We start from the raw sequence: 22061 nt of genomic DNA, 5'->3' as shown, positions 1-22061 counted from the left end.
TATAGAGCCGCGCGGCATCGTCTCTGGGGATCAGAAGAGAAGATCAATCGATCCACTGATCGAAAGCCACCGCAACGCTCTAACCGCTCTCTTAGCTTGTACTGTGCTCTCCGTAGAAAGCCAGCGCGGAATACCAGCGCTAAAAGTGTTAATATACAGTTGCAAAGAGACCGGCGATTAAGGTGCACGCTTTTCTAATTAGATTTACACTTAAGTGTCAGAATTCAGAACTTTAGTGAATATAATTCCCAAAACCTAATAGTACCAGTGCTAATTTACATTATCTGTGATGTTTTCAGACATTAATTGTTCGTTAAAGACACGCGTTAATGTGAACTGCGAGGTATTGTCAGACACAATTATCAGCACGTTCGGAAATACGTTCTTGTTACAAAGTCGTGTATTAACAATGTTGCACGTTGCTTATCACTGCCTTAACTGCTTTGTTGCAGCGAACCGTTACAGCTGTTAGCTGTTGCTGATGAATTGCATAATACGAGTAGCTTGATCCTCTGCTCTTGGAGTATTGGCCCGACTAATGGTTTTTGAAGAAGATCATCGAAGCTGGTTTGACGCACAATAGCAGGATTAACGCAGGGTCGAATTCGCCATTAAATGTTGGATATTATGAGTTTCAACAATTAAATGTTTTCCAGAATACATAAATCTCCGTCTTGCTAATCGTTAATTCTAATGATCTATCAATTGCACGTTTTGCAATGATAATGTATTCACGCCAGTTACGTTGCATTTGCCTATTGTTGAGTGCTTTTTGTTTCATACCTTCCCTGCTTGGTCATCAACTACCTTTGACCTGTGGAAGAATCGCGACACAAACCATTCCCCTGATACGGAAAGGGCTCAGTGCAGTGGATGGACAATGGCCCTGGCATGCAGCCATCTTTCATCGAAAGAACAACACGATGGAATATGCTTGCGGTGGATCCATCATCGATCAATCGATCATTCTTACGGGTATGCGGATCAAGTACTGTGATTTGTGTGTTACTTTAAACAATCAGATAATGAATTACACGTTTATTTCAAGCGGCACATTGTGTTACGTCCATGCACGGTGTCTTACATAAAAGTAAGCTGACGGTACATGTAGGTCGCATTCACCTCCAAGAAGTGTCTGAACACACGCAGGCACATTTGGTTGGGGATGTGATACTACACCCTCACTACTCGATGGGCAGTGTTGCTAACGATATTGCACTGATCAAGCTAGCGATCAATATAACGATGTCGAAGCACGTACAACCCGTCTGCCTGTGGACAATGAGTGACTCGGAGGAACCGATCGTCAATAGAAACGGTACGATCGTTGGATTTGGCTTCGCAGAGCAGGATAAAGTATCGGACACTCTGAGATCAGCATCGATTAGAGTGGTTGATACTGTGACGTGTCTTGCAAGTGACCGGAGCTTGTTTGGCACTCATCTAACCCCAGAGATGTTCTGCGGCATTGGTGGACCCGGAGTGAGTGCGTGCAATGGCGATAGTGGTGGCGGGATGGTGTTCGAGATCGGTGGCAGATGGTTTGTGCGTGGTATTGTATCTTTCACTCGATCACGTGCAAGTGACAACGTTTGCGATGGTAAAAGTCACACTGCCTATACCGATGTGGCGAAGTATATCGCGTGGATTACGAAGCACATTGATCCACGGATGCTACATTACCCCACCAATCTGCATATAATCGATTACGAGGAAAAGCTTCGGCTGTTTAACTTCACTACATGTGGCATCATACCAGATCTGGAGTATTTACCTTGGCATGGCTTCATCGGAATTACTACCGAGGGTGTATTCATTGCCAGATGTATCGTAACACTCATAGCCGAATGGTACGTCGTTTGTCCGGCACATTGCTTTGCATCTGATGATCCAAGAGTGTGAGTAGATCATATCGGGACACCTTTATTGTTAACAATTATGTTAATAAATCGTTAATGTCTATAGATTGGAGATACATGTCGGCCGTAACTACTCGGTCCAAACATCCCAACAGGTCCTGCACATTGAAAGTGTCACTATCCATCCGCATTACTATAACAATAGTTTTGTAGACAATATAGCTCTGATTCAGCTAAGTACACCTGCAAACACGTCCCATTGGAGTATAACGCCAATCTGTGTAGCCGTCACACCAGATCTTCAATGTAATCATTCTTTGAACCTTACCGTGTCCACTAGCAAAGAACCTCAGCAATCAGTGAAAAGCGTGGATGTGAGCGTTTTAAGTGATTCTATATGCATAGAAAAATATGGCAGATTTGGTATAAATCCCACTCTCGCCAACAAACGGTTCTGCGCTCAAACCCAACAACCGTGTAACTTCTCATTAATCGCAGAAAAATATACTCCCCACATTTCGGGTGCTATTCTACAGCAAGCCCGAACATTTGCCGATGAAACGCACTCCCAACACTTTCTACATGGATTTGATCTAATGGGTAGACATTGTGATCTAAATATGCCACCTATTTACCTTAATGCTAGTGCATACATGGATTGGATTCTGTACAATATGAAACTTCCTGTTCAGAATGTCACGCACATAGACATGGAGACCGATTGGTCTAAACTGCTGCAGGGACCGGACTCGGAGAAGCTGCGTCTGTTCAACATGACTACCTGTGGGATGCAAGCATATAATTATACATTGACGTCGTATCCCTGGACTGGTAGGATAGCAACTTATGATACAACTAAATGTAGAGTAATTGGCTTTGTTGTGCTAATTACTGAATGGTATGCCTTGGCTTCGGCAAGTATAATGACAAACTTAACATTTATGTAAGTAACTGTATGAGACAAATCATGAATGTTGAACTCATCGGTGATGTAAAATATGAATTCCTTTCAGGCGTTTTATAATTCTAGGAGGAGGAAAATTGAGTTCAAAATGTAATGTAACCACCTATAGCCTAGAGAATCAAGTTATAGAAATCAAAACTGTCTATTTTTCTCCGGATTTCAACAGAAACACAGGTCAAAATGGCATAGCCTTGATAGAATTCTGGCAACCAGCCGACATATCTAACCCATACATCAGACCTATCTGTCTACCCTTCGCTGAAAGCATGCAAAACATCAAACTTAACCAATTTGTTGCACTAGCAAGTGATAGTTTAAGCAAACAGTTTTCGAATGTGAGAAGAACTAATTTTACCTTGATCAATATGACAACCTGCCGGCAACGGTGTGAACAGGAAGGCATTCTGTTGAATCCAGCAGATGTTACGCTATGCGCAATCCATAGAAATGCTGAAGACAAAAAGTGGAACAAAATATCAACGGGTAGTTCTTTGCAAGCGAGGTTGGATTTTGCCGGACAAAAGCGCTACTTTTTACGTGGATTGCACTTTCGTCGCAAAGGGCAGTACGAAAAAAACGACCATTTGGGTAATCCGGTATATTTGTTTGAGGACATCTATCGCTACCTTGGATGGATTCTGAGCATGATGAGCATTAGGAAAGGAAATGATACCTTGCTGGAGCCGGTCAACACTTTGTCACTGAGGTCTGAGATAGTGATATCTCCTCCAGTGAAGCAGTATAAAAAACGAAGGATGTTCAATTTCAGCACCTGTGGGATAACAGAAAACGTGTCAAATAGGATACATCCATGGTTAGGAAAATTACGTTCCAATGCTCCATCTTTCGATGTCATTGAGTGTACAGTAATTTTAATCAGTGAATGGTATGTCATAGGCACGGCACGATCGGTCTCTAACGACACAGAGTATGTACGCCTTTGCTATTCAATAAGTAACTATGTAGAACCATAACATTGATATTGATTTATTGCAGAAAGATGATAGAATTGGGATTCAACACGCTCTCTGAAGATGTCCAGAAAATCCTGATTGGGCAGATCACGGTTCATCACCTTTACGAAGCACACACACAGATGCACGATATGGCACTGATCCGGTTGGCAAGATCCGCGATAATAACCGAACTGAGCGTGGTACCCATTTGCCTGCCCATCCTGGACGATGTTCGCAGCTATACCAAGGACAATTTGGCAACGTTCCGACTAGTTCCAGATTATGAAACTGACAAACTAGATGAGGTTTTCAGCTGCCTCGAAGGCTTCTCATTGCTAAAAATGAACCTTTCCGATACCTTTAGATTTGTTACGTACTGTTGCATGTGGCGAAACTTGACTCCATGCACTGATAATCTTTATTGTCTTACGAAATGTGGTCTACCATTGTACACTGTTCAAACGTTCGCCGGTAAGGAGCGATACTTTTTGCGCGGTATGGCATGGCACAATCATGAGCATTTCGATTACGACCAAATCACTATCTATGCAAGTACTGATGAATATTTAACCTGGATGGTCGAGAATATGGATGAGACTTTGCGTACTCCCGTGCTGCCTTCTGACTTGAATGAGCGATTAGTTTTTAATTAGTGTCATTAGAACGCCAGTAGATAACTGCCAGATAGAAAGAAGATGAAATGGTACAGAAGACAAAATAAAACGATAAAATTATTCTTATTACACTGACCATTTTGCTACGGCTTGTGAAGCATTTATTATACAGATATAAAATCAAGAAGCAATCGAGACTGTACGAGTTGACGACTGTACTATGAGATTGCCCCAAAACCACTGATTAGTTCATACAAAAAAGACACAGGACATTCTCTTATGCTGCAGCGTTTCCAATCCAAACAATAAATATCTCGTCCGGTAGGATGGGCAATCTAAACGGATAAACCAGGGCAGACGATAGTACACAATTTTATATGTATAGCCTCAATACTGTTAATTCTTTTCTGTTGTATTGGATACTAGATAATACACAAAAATTCAAGTAAAAGATAAACAATTCCACGGTACAACGATGCAAGACAAAACAAATCGATGAATGATTTGAATACACGTATTCCGAAACCTAGAGAGTGTAGAGCTTTGGTGACTATTCTATCATGATGACTTTGGAATGTTAGTGTGTCGTCAAAAATAACGCCTAAATCGGGAGTATCATTAGAAAGAGGTAAAATAGAGTCCGATAGATTAAGCTACAGGCTATAGGCAAGAGAAAGATGTAAATTCTTAGGTACATGTGTCAAATGTTCGCAAATATGTTAACAATATTTGTAGCTGTTTTATTTAAACTTTTCTATTGTCATATTTTGGTATACTTCATTCCTAACAATCATTTGTCACTAATATATTCTTAACAACCTCCAAAACATATTGTCCACAAATTGAATTATTCCCCCTATGAAGTTTGACCATGTTCCATAATGCGTTAGGATTAAAGTGATCACTAAACAAGCTATAAAAGCGATTCAACAATCCTGTACGGTTCATAACATTTATGTTTGAGCGTATCACTTCTGTCGCTTTGCCGAGGGTTTAGCAAAATCGGAAAACAACAGTGGAACAAACCATACCATATCGCTTTTTTATCGTTTTGTACCATTGAAAATGGCACCATTTCGAGAATGTGTGCCGTTCGCTTCGTAGGAAGCGTTCGATCAGGACGATATTTCAAATCGCCATTTTCACCACAAACCAGCCAAAATTTATGAAACAAAGCCAGCCAACCCGCAATGGTGTCTGAAGTGTTTGGAGTGTCCTGTACGAGCTTCAAACTTCCGTTTACACAGTGGAGAGTAGCGAGCTGTCGGGCAATGTCATGGCACGAGTTTGGATTGAAGCTGGAATAGCCCAAGGCCATAAATTTGTCTCGTTGCTTCGACAGTCGGACGATTTGATTTGGCGTTGGTTGGTTTATCGGCATCGATCCAAACGACAGTGACTTTACTAGTTAAAATGTGGCGTTTAGAAAAGCGAGAACAACCCACCACCAGGCAAACAGTGCCTCAATCGTTGCTCAAATACAGATGTTCGATTGTCAACAACTTTATTTAGAATTTATGTTTCTCCGAGGTTACACACATGCTGTCCTTTCTGACTTGAGTTGCTTACAGGGATGGAATTGAATTGCACGAAGGAAGGGTGGTACAGGGGAAAGATTTGTGGTGTCTGTTGTATTCGTCACACGCAAGCGAACAGCATCCTGATTTGTTTTCTTCCTTTTTTCAATGGAAACGATCAACCAACAACAGAAAAAGAAACGGTCACAGCTGGCAACGAGTTTCTCCTATGACCTCGACCAACGTACAGTTTTAAATTCCTTAGTATGGATACGGAGGGCAATATGTGCATTAACTGAACCGTTTGGATGAACTGTTTGGGGCAACGGATAAACTGTTTCTGTTCTGCTGAACGTCATCAAATAAACATGATATCCGGAGTCTCCAATTGGTCTATCTCAACATTTTTCATTCGGAAAGACTGTAATATGATGGTTCTGTTCAATTAATTTTGTTTGTAGTATCTGTTGCTATTGGTTACAAACAAATGTATAAATCTTTGGAGGTTAAAGTAGGTGTGAGCAAACTATAGTGAATCTATAGGTAACTGTTGTAAAACTATAACCTACTGATGCTTCTATTTGCACAGAGAGTTTAAATGGCAGTTAATATGTGTGCCTAAAGTCGATCAACTTCTTCAGTATGCTTGAGAAAAGTGATTCCTTTAAAATAGCAGGTATTAAATGCTGAACAAATACAGTAAGTTGGGGATTGTTTGTCTTTCCTGTTGAGCAAAGTTCCAATGCCCGAACCTGCCGGATACTTTTCTTGTTTCGTATCGCACCGCCACTCGTCTGACGTCCTAAAGGTAAGCTAATAGCTTTATTTCACTTACCTTACCTCATCAACCAAGCCGATTTTAAGGATGATTATCCAAAGTATCCAAAACAAGAATCAAGAGGACATTGTTTACTTTGCATTGACCCGCCGTCTCACTGCTCTACAAATGAAGATGTCCACTTGTTTATGGATTAGTTTGCTTTTCCGGCAAACCGTCCTTATCCCTTTCAGTTAGCGTGTGACCGACTCTTTTCGAATTAAATCACTTTGATCCATTTCCTGGACAAACTACATGCTTTTATCTGTCCGATTTGCATGAATCAACAGCTGTGTGTTTGAAGGTGAAAGTTTGGAAAAGAGAACGAGAAAAACCACCGACTAATGGAGGCGTCCCATCCTTCACTTCCCACGAGAAAAGGTGATGATTGAATGCAAAAGTTTCAAAAACCGCACTCGTCCGCTCGGTCGGCGGAAAAGTGTTTTCAAACGAGTTGCATTATGTTGCAATCACAGCCACAGCCAGCACGGTGGATACGGTGGGATGGATTTATGGGTGTTTCTGTTTGTCAGTTGGTTTCGCTTGTTCGATTTGTTTGTTTGTTTGTTTATTGTGGTTGGTTTGTTTTAGAATTGTTGAGCACATACGCTGTGGGTGTTTGTATTGTTTCCACTCTATCGCTGGGTAGAATGAACACTCCCTCAAACTGTGGGTAATTTATTTTGCATCATTGTGCTTTGTTTCGATCATTCTGCGTTACTGATTCATAAAAAAAAGAATAGTTCAACATGTTGTTTCGACGCCTGAAGAGCCTTTTTGTGGGTTCAATATTGTTACATTTCAGTTTCAGTACATAATGGTTGTGTTAGTTTGTTTGTATGATAAATTGCCCACTCCTCTACACGCTACTGTGTCATTTCACTCCCCCAGGCATTGTAACCTTTTAAATCAACTGAAGCGTTACTAAACAAACAAAAAGTAATACATTTTAATATAGCATCCCAAGCAAATGTTTACAATCCGTTTGTTCATTGGATTTCCGAGCAATCATTGCATTCTAGCAAATCAAATCAAGAGTTTGTTGTAAAGATGACTATATCCCAATCAATTAGTGAAACGTTTCCAAGAGCACATGAGCTTAGGGCTTTAATTAAAGTTGTCAAAGCTTTATTTCAATTATGCAGTACTAACCATGAAGTGGGTTGGTATTAATTAAGATGTAACAACAAGCCATGCGGTTTTTAATTGAAATGACTCATAAATAAAGAGAGCTTAAAACAACTAAACATAAAAAGCTCAATTGAGGATGAATATATGAAGCTTTCCCAAAACCTCGTCCAGCAGCAACAAACTTTCCTGGTTTGTTTTGCTGTCATACTCGTTTGAACCCACGAATGGTTGCGGGAATGTTTTATTACCTCAGACTATTACCTCGTGGGTGCTGTTATTAATCATTTTTACATCCATATGCATGCGTTGCGGGAAAAAGGAAAATTGAAAACAAAACAAAAACAGCTTCCAACGCGGTGCGACCGTTTGCTGACGCTGTGTAAATTGTATTCATTCGAGTGCAAGCTAAAATTGGAAATAATCCATGCGTTATGAGCAAACTATACTGGGCATGGGCCAGTATGCCGCTTGTAGATTGGTTTGTTTTTGCTTTTTTGTCGGTTTTGTATTATTTTTCCTATTTCTTACCGTTCCACTCACCCCTTTTGCCTTCCGTGCCTCGTCACGGTTCGAAATTGTAGGCGATTGGTTCCGCATTTCGGGGGAGAAAGTGCAACTGCACCACTATGCAGTGAGCGGATGGTTCGCTTTCATGTTTGTCATTATTTTAAATTGATTTACGGGGATAGGTCTTGTTGATATAATTACGCCATAATTGGAGGACACATCCGAGCATGAATACGTCCTCCTCCACGAGACAGCAATGAATTGGTCAATGAAGCGTTCACTCTGTGGAAAAATGCTGATTCAATGTGCTGCTGTGAAACAAATGGTGTAAAGAAAAAAGGGCGTTGGGAAATAACAACCCACCAACTCACGTGTCAATTTCATTACCATTGAGCTAGTTTTTGCTGCGGATTTCTTTCGGACTGCGATCGTTTGATGTATTTTTGATTTATTGCATGCATTATTCTATGCATCTAATCTCATTTGCACATCCAATTAAAGCAAACGCAGTGCGGTATGTAATGGAGCTGGGCAATGGTTGAAAATGAGTGCTTATCCATTCCACGAGCTTATTAATGCATCCAATTAATGTAAATAAAACACAAACGACCCATTTTTTTCTATTTTTTTATAGTTTACAGTTTTGATACTTTTATTCATTTCTGTTTGTTTTTGCTGCTTTTTGTGCTTTTCGTATCGCTTGTTCGCTTGTTAATCATACTTTTTGCTCTTTTATCAAAGTAATAATAGTTTTAAAGTAACAAAAGTAACAATAGTTCATAGGACCGTCGGTTTTGCTTCCTTTCTTTCATTAATCGTTTTTCATCTTTTTCTACACGTTGTGCAACAGTTTTCTAAACTGCAAAATGAAATAATCAATCCGTACTGCCTATTATCGGTAATTACGGAAAAATAGACGAGTTTACATCCTGGTCACGGCGCCAGCTGTATTTACCCTCAGATAAAGAGAAACAAGAAGATACCGTGTTGCTTCCCCTATACTTTCTCTTCGCACGAATCCAGTCTACTTCTTTTTCGTTTTACTTTAACTCCAATGTATAGCCTTGTGCTTGTATGTCCTTCATAATCTACTTTTTGTTGTTTCTATTTTTCTTTTTTGCATTTGAGTGTTTGCCTTTCTTCCGCGTGTAACAAAGCTTTCCAGCTTGTATGGATGTGATTTTTGAATCTTTTTTATGCATTTCAATCATCCATTAAACTTCGCTTTCCACTCAATTTACAGCGCTTCTATGGTCATTTACCTGCAGCCAATTGAGATGCATCCTTGCTTTCGCTGCTTCCCCGTCGCTGTCATCGAGATCGTACCGGGTGCGATCGTGCACCGATCGGCGTCCCTTGTGGGTGGCGATTAAATAAACGTTCCCAGCCGGTGATGCAGCTGTACTGGCAGTGTGTGCACAACCGCAAGCACCGTGACAATGGCGAGTGTGACCATGTTTGATGAACTCCATCGCGTTAGACCCGTCGGGGTTGCGCTTGAGCTGAAGTAATCCCGGCATTTGCCACTTTCCGGCGTGTAATCGACGCAGTGCATCTGTTTTGCCAGGTTCAGCGATGAGTTGGAGGTTGTGACCGCAAGCGTGGCAAAAGAGAGAGAGAGAGAGGTGGGAGAAAATGGCATAAAAAATCAATAATGTCATAGAATGGGTCTTTCATGGTAGAATTCTATTGGGAGGACAGTCGAAACGAAAGCATGTGTGTTGCTTAAAAGTTTGGAAGTCCACCCTTTCGAACTGCATTTCTATTCCAGATGAAAACTGTTCAAACACGCAGTACATGGAGATGTACATGTTGGGGTGCTAGTTGCAACCACCTTGTACTTGTGCATTTCGACAAAACCGTTGCACAGTTTTCATTGTCACCCAGTTAACGAGTGCAGCATAAATCATGGCCTACTCGTTGCCCTTCCCAGTTGGGCTTCCCTTATTGTGAGCCATTGCAATAGAAACTTAGAGAGAATGAGAGAGAGAGAGAGAGAAAGAGAGATAGAGAGAGAGAATGAGAGAGAGAGAGAGAGAGAGAGAGAGAGAGAGAGAGACAGAGCCAATGGGAGAGAGCAACTCTTCTCCTAATACAATATGCATGAAGTGGGCAACAGAAGCTCTATTTATGTTGTGAACGGGTAAATGTGGATGCAACTGAAAAACGTAGACCGTGACCCAGGCATTTAAAGTACCGCCCCACTGTAAACTCTATGGTAAGTTTTATACCATTTTCCCTACATCACGATTGTTCGGGAGTGGGCTAAACGTTTGAATGTAGTGTGTTATTTTCACGCACAAGTAAATGCAGTAAAATACGGCACCACACCGTCCAGCAGCGGTTTAGCGGGTGTGCCATGTTTTATTCATCGATCCGACTCGTCCTCCCGTGTGTAGTGTTGTAATGTAGAGACATTCTGATGAGTATGTAGACGAGAGGGTGTAAAAACTGGTTGTACAACGATGTTGCATTTGCAAACAAAAAAGCGACGAGGTGGGAATCGCGTTCGGTTGGCTTAAATGATTCGCTTGGAACCTCTTTGTGGTGGAAGGTTAGAGGTGATTCTGGATACAAATTGGCTTAATTGTTTTGCCACGATGGATGTATTGGGGAAACGGTAGCAAAAGGACGCGATATTGCTGGTTGTTTTTGATGTTGTGTGAAGCTGGTAATTGTATCGTGTGAATTAGAATAAAGCATTCCTATTTGGGGAGGACTTTATGATAGCAATGGGGATTAATGTATTTGCGTGGTCGTTTCAAAAGTGCCTCCAATGAGATGCGAGAACTGTCCATCCATTTATTGGTACATGTGTCCGGATTGGTAAATTCATGAAATTTGAAAAACATGTTGTAATGTAATTGGTATAAATGTTCAATTTCAAGAAGAGCACATGAGGCCATCTTCAAATTAGTTTACAATTTTTAGTATTAATACGTGACGTGGGCACTAGATGACAAAGCATACTAAAAACCATTGCACAAATCAAAAGTGATTCAATCCATGGAAAAGCAATATTAAATTAATGTTGGCTTCATTGCTGGACAATATTCTATGTATTGATACCGAGAACACATGATTGAACGATTTGGAAAACGAACGATTTTTATGATGCCACTTCTAAGAAAGTAATTTTGTACAGCTAATAGATACCATGGTATTCCTTAATTTCTTTTTAATTTGATCACTTTGAAGTCTGATTTATCAAAGAGACTGTTTTTTTTTCAATAAGTTTCTTTACCAGCCCTAATATTTGTCAAAACATTTGTTTTATTAAAGTTTTCCTTTTTCTAACAAATCCTTAATTTCATAGGTTTAGGTAATTTTATCTGCACATCAATTTAGCATTCCAAGACAAAGGTCGTTAAGAACTAGCTTTGACTGATGTTCAAAGATTGCGAAAGATCCATTCAAATCTATCTTCACTCGACCAAACGGCCAAAGCATGCCTGATTGCGTTTAACATCGTTACAATGGTGCTGTTAATATAACAGTTATCAGTCCCTAATTAGCTCTCACTTTGTCACCCCATTACGGCCGTGTCCGAGCAACGAGATCGACCAAAGGAAAAGGGATCGAAGAGGAGCAGCATCCAAGCGATTGATGTTTGCTCTCCAACACACACACACGTACAGGTACCAACCAGACACATCAATAAATAAACAACCGAACGGCGAGCAGAAAGAGGACACCTTCACAGAGCGCTGGTTAGAGTCACAGCTCCATTCAAAGTCAACACCAAAAGCACGGCCAGTTGTAGCGAAATGTTCTGCATCGTACCGACTTTTCCGGTTCAACACACGCTAGACTTACCCGCATCAACGTGTTGGACATCTTGTCGAGGAATTTGCGCGTGAACAGCGCCGTCTCGTCGCCGCAGGCATGCCGCACCGTAAACTCCGAGCACTGCATGTACTTCTGGAAGGCACTGTAATAGAGACAAACAGGGAGGGGGAGAGAGAGAGAGAGAGAGAGGAAGAGAAGATAAGAAGAACGTTTAGTGCTCGGAAGATGAGTGGGACTCGTACAACGCAAGGGTATTTGAACGTCTTAGCGCACCGTAGCGTCTTAGGCCTCGGGAAAGGAGATAAATACAGTTCACACCCTCCCATCCAGAACCGACTTTGTGCCGCAAGTGGTGCGTGTAATCGGTGTGAAATTGACGGGAAATGCACTTCGATGCATTTGAAGGGAAAGCTGACTACACAGAACGGATTGACTCAAGCGTGTGATGTCAGTTGTTGATGGGGAGTATCTTTAAAGAGTAGATAGAGTTTGTATGTTAAGAAGGTGATTTAATAAGGTATGAGCAGAAGCTGCATTCATGCAAATAAGATGATATATATGTTTATCTTAAACCTCATAAGTTAACAATGTTTTCATACTGTAACAATGAGAAATTTGAAATGTTAAACGCCCAAAAGTATGCAATTTACATGTCAAACTCTCCGTTTTACCATTTTCCGATGTATTTCTCGAATTATATAAGTTTGTAAGAATAGTTTGCACAGCTTTTCACTTTACACATACACACACTAACAAACCTAGCCATAAACATTCACATTATCGATCTGACGGCCAATTGATGAGTTTCCAATTCCATCCAATTCCAGCGCAAGACAATAACCTCTAAATGGAAAGAAGGGACGACGAAATGAAAACCGGCCAAAGCTGAACCAGTCATCGGCCTTTACCGAGAGCGTAAATGAATCGTCCGTTTTATTACCCACGACACTTACACGTAAGATTAACAAAAAACCTAATTTGATGGTCGTTTACTGCTCGCTGCTAACTGACTGGACGTCATCTTTTGTTGCCTCCGGGTTGCCTTTCGAGCGAAGAAACAATACAATAAACCCAGACTCGTTTGCTTCGCTCGCTGTGGTGGTGATGGTCCAAAAATTGAATGGTCATTTGGCAGGCTGACATTTGCTGTCTCAGCTTCAGGGAGGGGTTCAATTTCACAAACTAAGGCTCAATATCATCCAGCAAAAAGGCAACAAAAAACCGACAAGAACAATTCGGGGAAAAGCGGAGCCCAAAACCACAAGATGGTGCGATGGTGTAAGCCCAAGCGAAGATACCCGTTACATGGGAAATAGTGCACTGTCAGAGTCACAGCGGTCACTTTACCGGTCAATGTGAGCTGTCAGCTTCGTGTGAAACAATAAATTTGATTGGCCTTGGATGGTGGACGAAAACGGCCGATGATGCTTAGGTCTAATGGTAGTTAGTTACTGTTTATAAAACGTTCCTTGGGTTGTATTGCATGCCGGTTGTTACAATCATCCTTTAGGACGTTTGGTTACAATCAGAATGGATTTGCTCGGTGTGTGTTAGTATGATCTTGCTCGGTTTGCGTTCTAGTTTGTTGGATTGAAAAGAAGCGAGTTTGTTAAAAGGTGGACAGATTAATCACACAAAAGGTTGTGGTTGCCTGTATTATGACAAACCTTTGAACATTTTAGAATGTTAGCTTTAACTATATGTAACGCCAATATGTCAAGCAAGGTCCAAGTGAAGTCATTCAAGTGTTTCGGTCAAAAGATCCTTAAAAGTTGTTTAAAGTGTATAAAAACGAAAAATACCAGTGTTTCGTCTAGAAGCAGATGTTGAGCGCAATGATCACAACTATCTGGCCCAAACCCATTCCTAAACCTTTACCCATACCCATCAGACCATCTCGATGTCTCTTTAAAAACTTACCAGCAAACCGTTTTAAGCCGTTCTTCCTCCGCATCCTCCACCGACTTGGTGCTGTTTGGATGGCTTCGGCCCAAATGCTCGTGCTGCTGCTGCTGCTGTCTGTGATGGTGATGCTGATGCTGACTCATGTCACCGTTGTGGTACTGCCCACCACCATTGCTCATGACGGCCGCCGGATGTGTGGCCATTGTTGGGTAGATGGACGACGCTACCGTCGTGGTGGTTGTCGTTGCCACCGACTGGCCTATCTTCGCCATGGTGCTCTGGTAGTGGATCGCACACACCTCGTAGTCTTTTTTCACATGCCGCATGCACGGTGCATGTCTAAGAAAGTCTGTAGAAATGGAGAGAACAGATGCAAACACATACGGTAAGTTTTTTTCCCCCTGGTTTTGGTTTGTTATTACGGATACGGTGAATGTCAATTCAATTTTGGGGTTTCCTTTTTGAGCCACACTGTTTAGAATCATGGACGTATGGGTGGGTGCTTTTGTCCTGTCGTTGACATTCGAAACGTACGAATACGATCCAAGATTCTATTGGTAAAGACATTATGAAATTGGCAAAAAAGCGGTACAGCTTCGAGCTTCCTTTGACTGTTGGTTGAAATGCAACAAAAAAATGGTAAACATATACGATGAGTACATTAAAATGAGTATAAAAAAGTACGATTAAAACGATATTAATATTGTGTGATATAATATTGTAATAATATTGTGTGTAGAACATTGATGTTTTTTAATCTGATAAGACAATTTACATTAAGGCATCCCACAACCACACAAATGAAAACTTTTGCCCACACATTCAACCATCACGACCATTAGACATCATAATGTGGCGTCTTCCAACCGCAATGGTTTGGTTCTGTGGTTTCTGGTTGAGTTTAAGGATGAGGTGAAGAACATTATCCAATCCAGAGAGGAAACGATTGAATTATTGACACTTGCCTTTGAAATCGATTGCCTAAGGAAGGAGTGGATCTAAGTCGAGGAGTCTAGAGGTGAATTGATGAAGCGTGCCAAATTTGGCAGGACTTGACCTTTGACACACATGTGCTGCCATGCATTTTATGATGTAGGATGAGGACTGGACATTGAACTTGAGATTTAATAGGCCTTTAGATTTGGCTGGTCGTAAAGAACTACGTTTTAGGAATAAAAATCAATATTATTTAATAGCTTATTTGACTAGTTAATAATTCACAAAAATTGCTTTATTATGAAGACCAATATCACAATGGAGGCGCATGGTACCTCACTTAAAATTCAAAAAAAAAAATTCATACCGCGAAACATTTTACTTGAGCAATCAATATTAAAAAGATTTAAACAAAGATATCTGTTTCAATTCTACATTTTAACAAAATGCTATACGTATAACGCGTGATATTTTATTACTAAAAGAATATCTCGATGAAGTAGCAATTCTCTCATAATAACAATTTTCTCTGCGGTGTTCAGCAACAAAACACTCGACGAAGTAGCAACGTAAACAATGTACTCAAGATTAAATATCATTCCATTCCAAAACCACATCCTTTTGTGGAAGCTGTAGCGAAACCAAACCATTATCGGTTAAGTAGCACAACACAACGAACCCAACAAACCATGGCTGAAGTGAATCTCATGTCGTGCAATGTCTGAATCATCGTATATCGTGCTCTCAAATGCACGATAATCAGCCAGTGTATAGAGAATCAGGTGTTTTACTTCAAACTAAGCACAGCACAGCAATCGCTACTAATTAGCGGCGAACAAGGAACTGGTTTTCGCCTTCCCTCAGACGCATAATGAATTACCCACAAGAGGAACATCTTTTACCGGTCTTTCCTCCATGCTAAAGTTCTTCTAAACAAATATCATGCGAAACAAGCTGGCATACAATTAAATGTAATTAATCGCCTTACTTTCCACCTTCACGAGGAAGGGCAATCCAAACCTGTAAGTGCATTCACCCCACAATTCTTGTGCAATTTTATCCCACATGACTCCGGACTGAGCGGATATCCTGAAATTCTAACTGACTTCCGCAATGCGCAATAAGAACCTCAGCATTATGTACACTTTTGTGCTCATATTGTTAATGAGAGGTTGTTTTTTCTGATACATTTTCATTTTCACCATTTTTATTACTGATTTGAGTTGTGTTTTCTTTCTTCCCTGATTGTTGCTGTGATTGCTCTCTTCACATCGGATCATTAGCCATCGAGTCATCGGTGACTCGCTGGTCCTTCGTAAGGTAGTTTCGGGTAGTGAGAAATTAGCTACACACTGTGCACACTGTTTCGCTTATTTTTTCAACTTTCGCTCGTTCAACTTGCGAGTTTATGCGTGAAGGTGGGCAAAAGTTTTTCCTCATCACTGACGTGCCCAATCACGGAGCAAATTAGATGGAAATGAAGAACTTTACCTCCCCTTGTTGGCAATACAAAAAGTCCGATCAGTGTTAAGCCATAAGGTTGAGCTTTACAAGGCGTTTGATGAAAAAGTAAAGAAACTGCCAAATTTCTTTCAACAAAACTTTGTGCCGTTACGGGCATGAACGCGATATTTTTCAAACGCAAAGATCGAAAATGACTTCATTTCTTTCCGCATCAAGCGGAAGTTCGTAAACGAAGCATGATGGTTTTACAATTCATTCTACCATAATCATCACCTGCAGCGTGATTTACAAGAGATGCTTTGATTTTATGATTCTTTTGTGTATTTTGTATTATGTGTTCCGAAATGAAGTAGTGCTGAGAAAAAGTTTACCGACTCGAATTGACTAAACAATATTTTTTGCAACATTTTAATATTTGAAATTGCAAGATTCTTCCATTTGATAAACATTTTGTGATACCATTTTGTGATGCTCATAAAAGAATGTGACAAGATTTCACCGTCACTTGATCAGATCGTTAAAATATGCTCTCAATCTATGATTGCACCAAGTACGGTAGAGATCAACACATTACGGAACATTTGTGGGTCTTTATCGTGATTCTGGTAGACGTTACCTGATCTCGCAACGTGCCTGAAATCCTTTTAAACGAATTCTCTTCGCAGCACATTTGGCGAACAAAACATCCAAACGTTCGTTGGGATGCATGATACTCGTGGCCCACGTCAAATCCATCATTGCACGAATGTTCTCCGAAACGCGAAAAACGTCCAAATCTTGGCTGATGAATACAGTAAAATTCCATCACATTGTGCCCTCGTAGCCATCGTGGGCTGGTTGCAATGGTGAAACGGAAATAGAATATGTGACGCACGTACTCGGCACTGCCCTGGACATCACGAACTACGTTCCAGAGTTCGACATAGATTCGATCCACCTCGTCGATGTGTGGTGCAAAAGCTGACAGTTTGAAAGATTGGTATCATATTATTGGTTCGATGCATATAAATCCAGTTAAAAGGTGCCGACGTAAATCGGATTGCATTCCGAGTAGCCACGACGAGAGAGAGAGAGAGAGAGAGAGTGTCTGTGTGTATGCTATTTAGCTCAGTCAAGGGGATAGGAAAGAGACTGGTATAGGAAAAGGTTTTCCCTGTTGTAGTTTTTATATCCTAAACATCCTTCCGCATTTATTCTGTGCTGCTTCCATATCTTCCAACTTGGGACAACATCGGTCATCGTTAGGCCGGCCGCATTCATTTTGAAGTCATCGTCGTTTTGATGCATGAGCGGACGTGTGATACTGGGTACGTGACACTGCTCCAAATGGAGGATATCATCAGTCAGGGGAAAATTGATAAGATTTCCTTCGCACAGCGACAGGCGCTTTTGTTGTCCGTCTCACTGGAGTCCATCTCACTTCCCAGAACTGACCGGTGCATCGCTTGCATGTACACCACTTTTGCCACTTGCTACTCGGCACGTTCACAGAACCTTTCCCTTTTGAAGGTACGCTCTCTCCCGCTGATCAACGTCAAAGCAACCGGGCATGCTTACAAACGCATGATTATTGTGCTTTTAGCTAACCATTGTGCCCTAGTCCCAGCATGGTCCCAGTGACATCTAGTATCACTGGGTTGGCGGATTCGAAGGCGAGGAGGACGTCCCTTGGACGTTTTGAAGCTTCGAGTCAGTGAGAAGAGGAATTGTTACGAATATGTGAGATAGTACAGCAAGAAAGCTCAGCACGACGACTTATCGGAAGGGCATTGCATCCGTTTGAAGTTACAACTACTTCAGAAATCTGTGATAGAATAAGAATGCAAGCTTATTTTGCGTAACAACACCAGGATAGCACTAGTATAGGAATTCCTTTGAGAAGTGTTTATCTTATTAATTGATTTTTTAAAATTTTGTATGAATTTTCGATCACGTAGAATTGCATGCGTAATGTGATAAACTTTGATTGATATTAGATTTTTGTTATGAAACACCATGCGTCTCCATGTATTTTGATATCGAGAATTAAATTCTTAAAAACAAGTATTATTTTGTACCGTTTGTTTATTACAACATATATGAAGAGGAATGAATTAGAAATAAAATAAGACAAATATGCATTTCATCAAACATGCTTGATGTCATTAAGATATTTCAGAAATAACAGTAAAATCAAGCTATTCCAAGATCTTTTTATTATTATCTTTTAGCCCACATTATCAATATTTTTATCCTTCAACAAAGAGCAAACTTCCAATTTATTATTGTTTGCAAATTATTTAAATTTATTTTCCTATCTATTAAAAGTATAGATAACTCTGTTCCCGAAAGTGTAACTTCTTTATTATCGCCACTCGGTACTATCCTTCCTACAGTGAGTGTTACTAAACGGTTAGCTAAACGGTGAGTTTTGGGCGATGATGGTGATGATCGTTTCCATCACCCAAACCTACACCTCAACCGCCTACACGCTGCAGGCACACTTTCTCGCCGGCACAATTTGTTGATGGGAAGTAAAACTTTTCTCGTTAAGCCACAGCGAACCGTTTTTCTAAGAGCTGCATTCAATGCACCTTCCACAGATACTGCCAACAGAGCAATGAGAGTGCTAAAAGGGATGATGTTAAGGTGGAGAACAGCTCCGTGAGGTTTTGGAAGGATTCTCCAAAACAAGCGATTGAAAGGGCAGTTTTTATTAGGCAGCAATTGGTCCATGCTCGGCACACGATTAGTTCGCGAACGATGGTGATGATTACGGTGGTCAGGTAGTGGCGTTTAAGCCACTTGAATATGAAAACAGCTCAATTACAGCTAATTAACACACACAGACAATAGCTTACCAACAACACAATCGTTGAAAAAAAAAATGTGTTTGTGGTCCATTCTTTCTTCATGGATTGAGCCCACTGTTGAGCTGTAATCCTGAAGGCTAATTTGATTTTCACGAAGATGAGAACTGAGAAACCATGACAGGAGAATGGGAAAGTTTTGCCCTTGGCTTTTCCCTTCCAGTATGAAAGCGAATCGAACAACAAAAACGGCAAACGATGCGAAAGTTGTATCCGGATGATAATCAGCGTGATTATCAACACAGGTTCTGGAGAGTTAGACCGTTAAAGACGATGATAAGAGGCTGTTAATGAGCACCTAACCTTCTCGATGGGCACTGATTGCCAGTAATTGGAGGATGGGGATTTTGTGGATGTTTTCCCCTTCATTGCCTTGTACGAAACTGCTATCAACCAAATAGCTAATATCATTGCAGAGTTTTTGTCATAAATATTAAAATATACAAGCAGGTTTTGAAAGGACTTGCACAACTGTAGCATCCATGCTATCGCATACCCGTTTAAAGCATGAATGCTAACAGCCGGGTAAAACACTGCACATGCGTTCCGTGTTTTACTGCACACGCGGTTCCGTGTTTTACCATGGTGGTCGCACCACCCAAGCTGGACATAAACAAGGAAGACCTCCAAAGTAGGTCATAAATAAGGAAGAACAATTAGCATAACGCATTAGACCTTAAGCAAAACATTGTAAATTGTAAAAGCCCACCAGGAAGGCGACCCTCTTGACAAACATGCGTTTGTCAAAGCGCATCAAGTTGCGAAAGAGAAAGTTACGAACGTAAACATCTGGTGAACAAATGTGCGCTAGCTTTCTTAAAATGGGAGTATAAATAAAGCTATCAGAACGGACAGAAGGTCAGTTCTGATCGGACATAGGATCGTACATCTTGTCCCTTCAACTCACTTATGAGCAGCATTGTCCCCCTACCCAAGGTAAGGCTTTACTGTCTCCAACAAACGCACCGTGTATCAGCTGGCCGGTCAGCAAAACCCCAATCCGAAAGGTTAACGTATGCTAAAGTGGCATAACGTCGTTCCCACGGTTTAGCATAGCTGGAAGTTCGCTTTTCACCTGACGCAGATTGATTTCAATTGTTACGCAAGGTCAAGTTCGATTAGTTTACCGCGCCAATCGCGAAGTGCTGACACAGCGCTGCCTCCAGGCCTACGACGCGAACCCGTACCGAACCTACAACGATAATTCCCATCACCACACAACTAAAAGGATGCAATTATTGTTATATAACTTCAATTGTTAACGTTTTACCTTTAGCTACGCTCAACTGTGACCATCACTATAAAATAAATTAATTATCAAGCAAATGGCACCATGAAACGTGTTGCACACAACAAAACGACACCTTGACAACATTGGCACCTTCGTATACACGTGATGATACAGGCTAACCGCAGGACAAACTACATCTCCTTCTCCCTTTACAACACAACAATACAGCTCAACACAAAATGGATGGCAATGGACAGAGGAACAAAAGAAATGTCAACGGAACAGAGATGAAACACATTGATATAATTATTACAATACGTACGTGCCTTCCTGATATGGGCCTTCCTCGCAGAGCTCGTGTATCACTTCATTAGTGCCGTGGTAGAGTTTGTTGAAGTGGTCTCGTTGATGAATATTCATGCAGCGCCGGGTGTAGCTTCGTATGCAGTGCAGTCCTTTGTGCAGATCGCTGTGAATGAAGAGGAAGGAAAAATAGTTGAGAGTGGGTAATGCATCGATGTGCTCATCGCTTATTGGTATGATTAAGATGATATATGAGGGTTGGGAACTCGTGGGAAGATTTTACGAAAATATTTGTTCGTGGTTTGTTATTAAACATCATTAGTTGATCAAACAGGAAGAGGTCACAATATTGCTTTATTATTATAAAAAAACATTCTTATCTTTCTTCAACACCAACACTCACGAAAATATCAAACAACAAACTTGTATGTGTCTCTTCAATCAACACTTTTACGATCCGTAATGTAATGCATGTGCTAAACCTCAAAGCCTATATCCTTTGCCTTGCGCTTATGAAGCACAGCATTTTTGGCAACATCAGCCACCCCGAGAGAGTAGGTCAAAACTGGCATCTAAACACTTTTTGCTATACTACCTCATCCTGTCTCTCTCTCTCAATGTGTAAAGAGAGGTTAAAAGCACGGAAAAATGCTGCGTGCGTGTCCTCGTTTCAGCGTCCTTGTCGCCGCAAACAAACTGGGACAACTCGGTGAACGGCGTCGTCATGGTTAGCAGTTGGTGTCAGTTGTACGATGCGTTAGGCACTGCGAAGACTAGCTGAAACGGTGGATGCTGTAGAGCAGACAGCGAGTCGACGCTGGAATGAATTGATTTACTGTATAATGAACGTTGGCTAGCCATGGTGTCGCCATCGAACGAGAAGTGGCGCCAGACTGTGTGGTGGTGGGAAAATAGTAGACTTGGAGATAAAAGCAAAAACACATTTCTACACTTGGAGCTGGTTGGGAGAGACTTCAGGAAACGATGTCGATGGACGGAAACTGTGAGAGCGTAAGAACGGTGGCCACATAAAATGGTAGTGGTGCAAAGATTAAAGCGTCTCATATGGCTTAGTACACATAAGTGAAAGGTTAAGTATAAAGGTTTCTTAGGATGGGTTGTCGTTTTTTGGGCTTGAAAGTTGGCTGATGTAGCCTGGTCGCTGTTATGATAGTATTTAAAAGCATTTTCAATTAAGATATTTTGAGTCAAGCTTATT

At 41.0% G+C, this 22061-nt stretch overlaps 2 protein-coding genes across 6 annotated transcripts in view; one reads left to right on the top strand and one right to left on the bottom strand.

Moving 5' to 3' along the window:
• Positions 1–25: 25 nt before the first annotated feature.
• Positions 26–4922, top strand: LOC133393409 (transmembrane protease serine 9-like). Of its 5 annotated transcripts, XM_061658270.1 has the most exons (6): positions 134–343; positions 453–975; positions 1049–1898; positions 1966–2802; positions 2873–3751; positions 3820–4922. In XM_061658270.1, exons 2-6 carry the CDS (start codon positions 720–722, stop codon positions 4430–4432), a joined length of 3435 nt encoding a protein of 1144 aa, XP_061514254.1. In that variant the 5' UTR covers positions 134–343; positions 453–719; the 3' UTR covers positions 4433–4922. The 5 variants fall into 5 exon arrangements, with proteins under 5 accessions (XP_061514253.1, XP_061514255.1, XP_061514256.1 ...); XM_061658269.1 differs by having other exon boundaries at positions 26–975; XM_061658271.1 differs by having other exon boundaries at positions 67–975; positions 2873–3709; positions 3820–3961.
• Positions 4923–9022: 4100 nt separating this feature from the next.
• The window catches only part of LOC1280972 (uncharacterized), a 34821-nt gene continuing 21782 nt past the window's right edge, over positions 9023–22061 (bottom strand). Inside the window, exons 4-7 of the mRNA XM_061658007.1 lie at positions 20866–21008; positions 14075–14408; positions 12182–12296; positions 9023–9920 (exon numbers count right to left, since the gene is read on the bottom strand). Of these exons, the coding sequence (XP_061513991.1) occupies positions 9735–9920; positions 12182–12296; positions 14075–14408; positions 20866–21008 (778 nt within the window). The 3' untranslated portion in view covers positions 9023–9734. The remainder of the gene's footprint in view (positions 9921–12181; positions 12297–14074; positions 14409–20865; positions 21009–22061) is intronic.

The sequence above is a fragment of the Anopheles gambiae genome, chromosome 3 (genome assembly GCF_943734735.2).
Source record: "Anopheles gambiae chromosome 3, idAnoGambNW_F1_1, whole genome shotgun sequence".
Classification (NCBI taxonomy): Eukaryota; Metazoa; Arthropoda; class Insecta; order Diptera; family Culicidae; genus Anopheles; species Anopheles gambiae.
This window is presented reverse-complemented; position numbering and strand designations above follow the sequence as displayed.

What these genes read in the sequence shown, in the direction of transcription:
- LOC133393409 (XM_061658269.1), top strand. Translation starts at nt 720, where the DNA reads ATGATAATGTATTCACGCCAGTTACGTTGCATTTGCCTATTGTTGAGT. An exon ending in GCATCTGATGATCCAAGAGT is followed by an intron (nt 1,899 to 1,965) that starts GTGAGTAGATCA and finishes TAATGTCTATAG; the next exon opens with ATTGGAGATACATGTCGGCC. An exon ending in TCGGTCTCTAACGACACAGA is followed by an intron (nt 3,752 to 3,819) that starts GTATGTACGCCT and finishes GATTTATTGCAG; the next exon opens with AAAGATGATAGAATTGGGAT.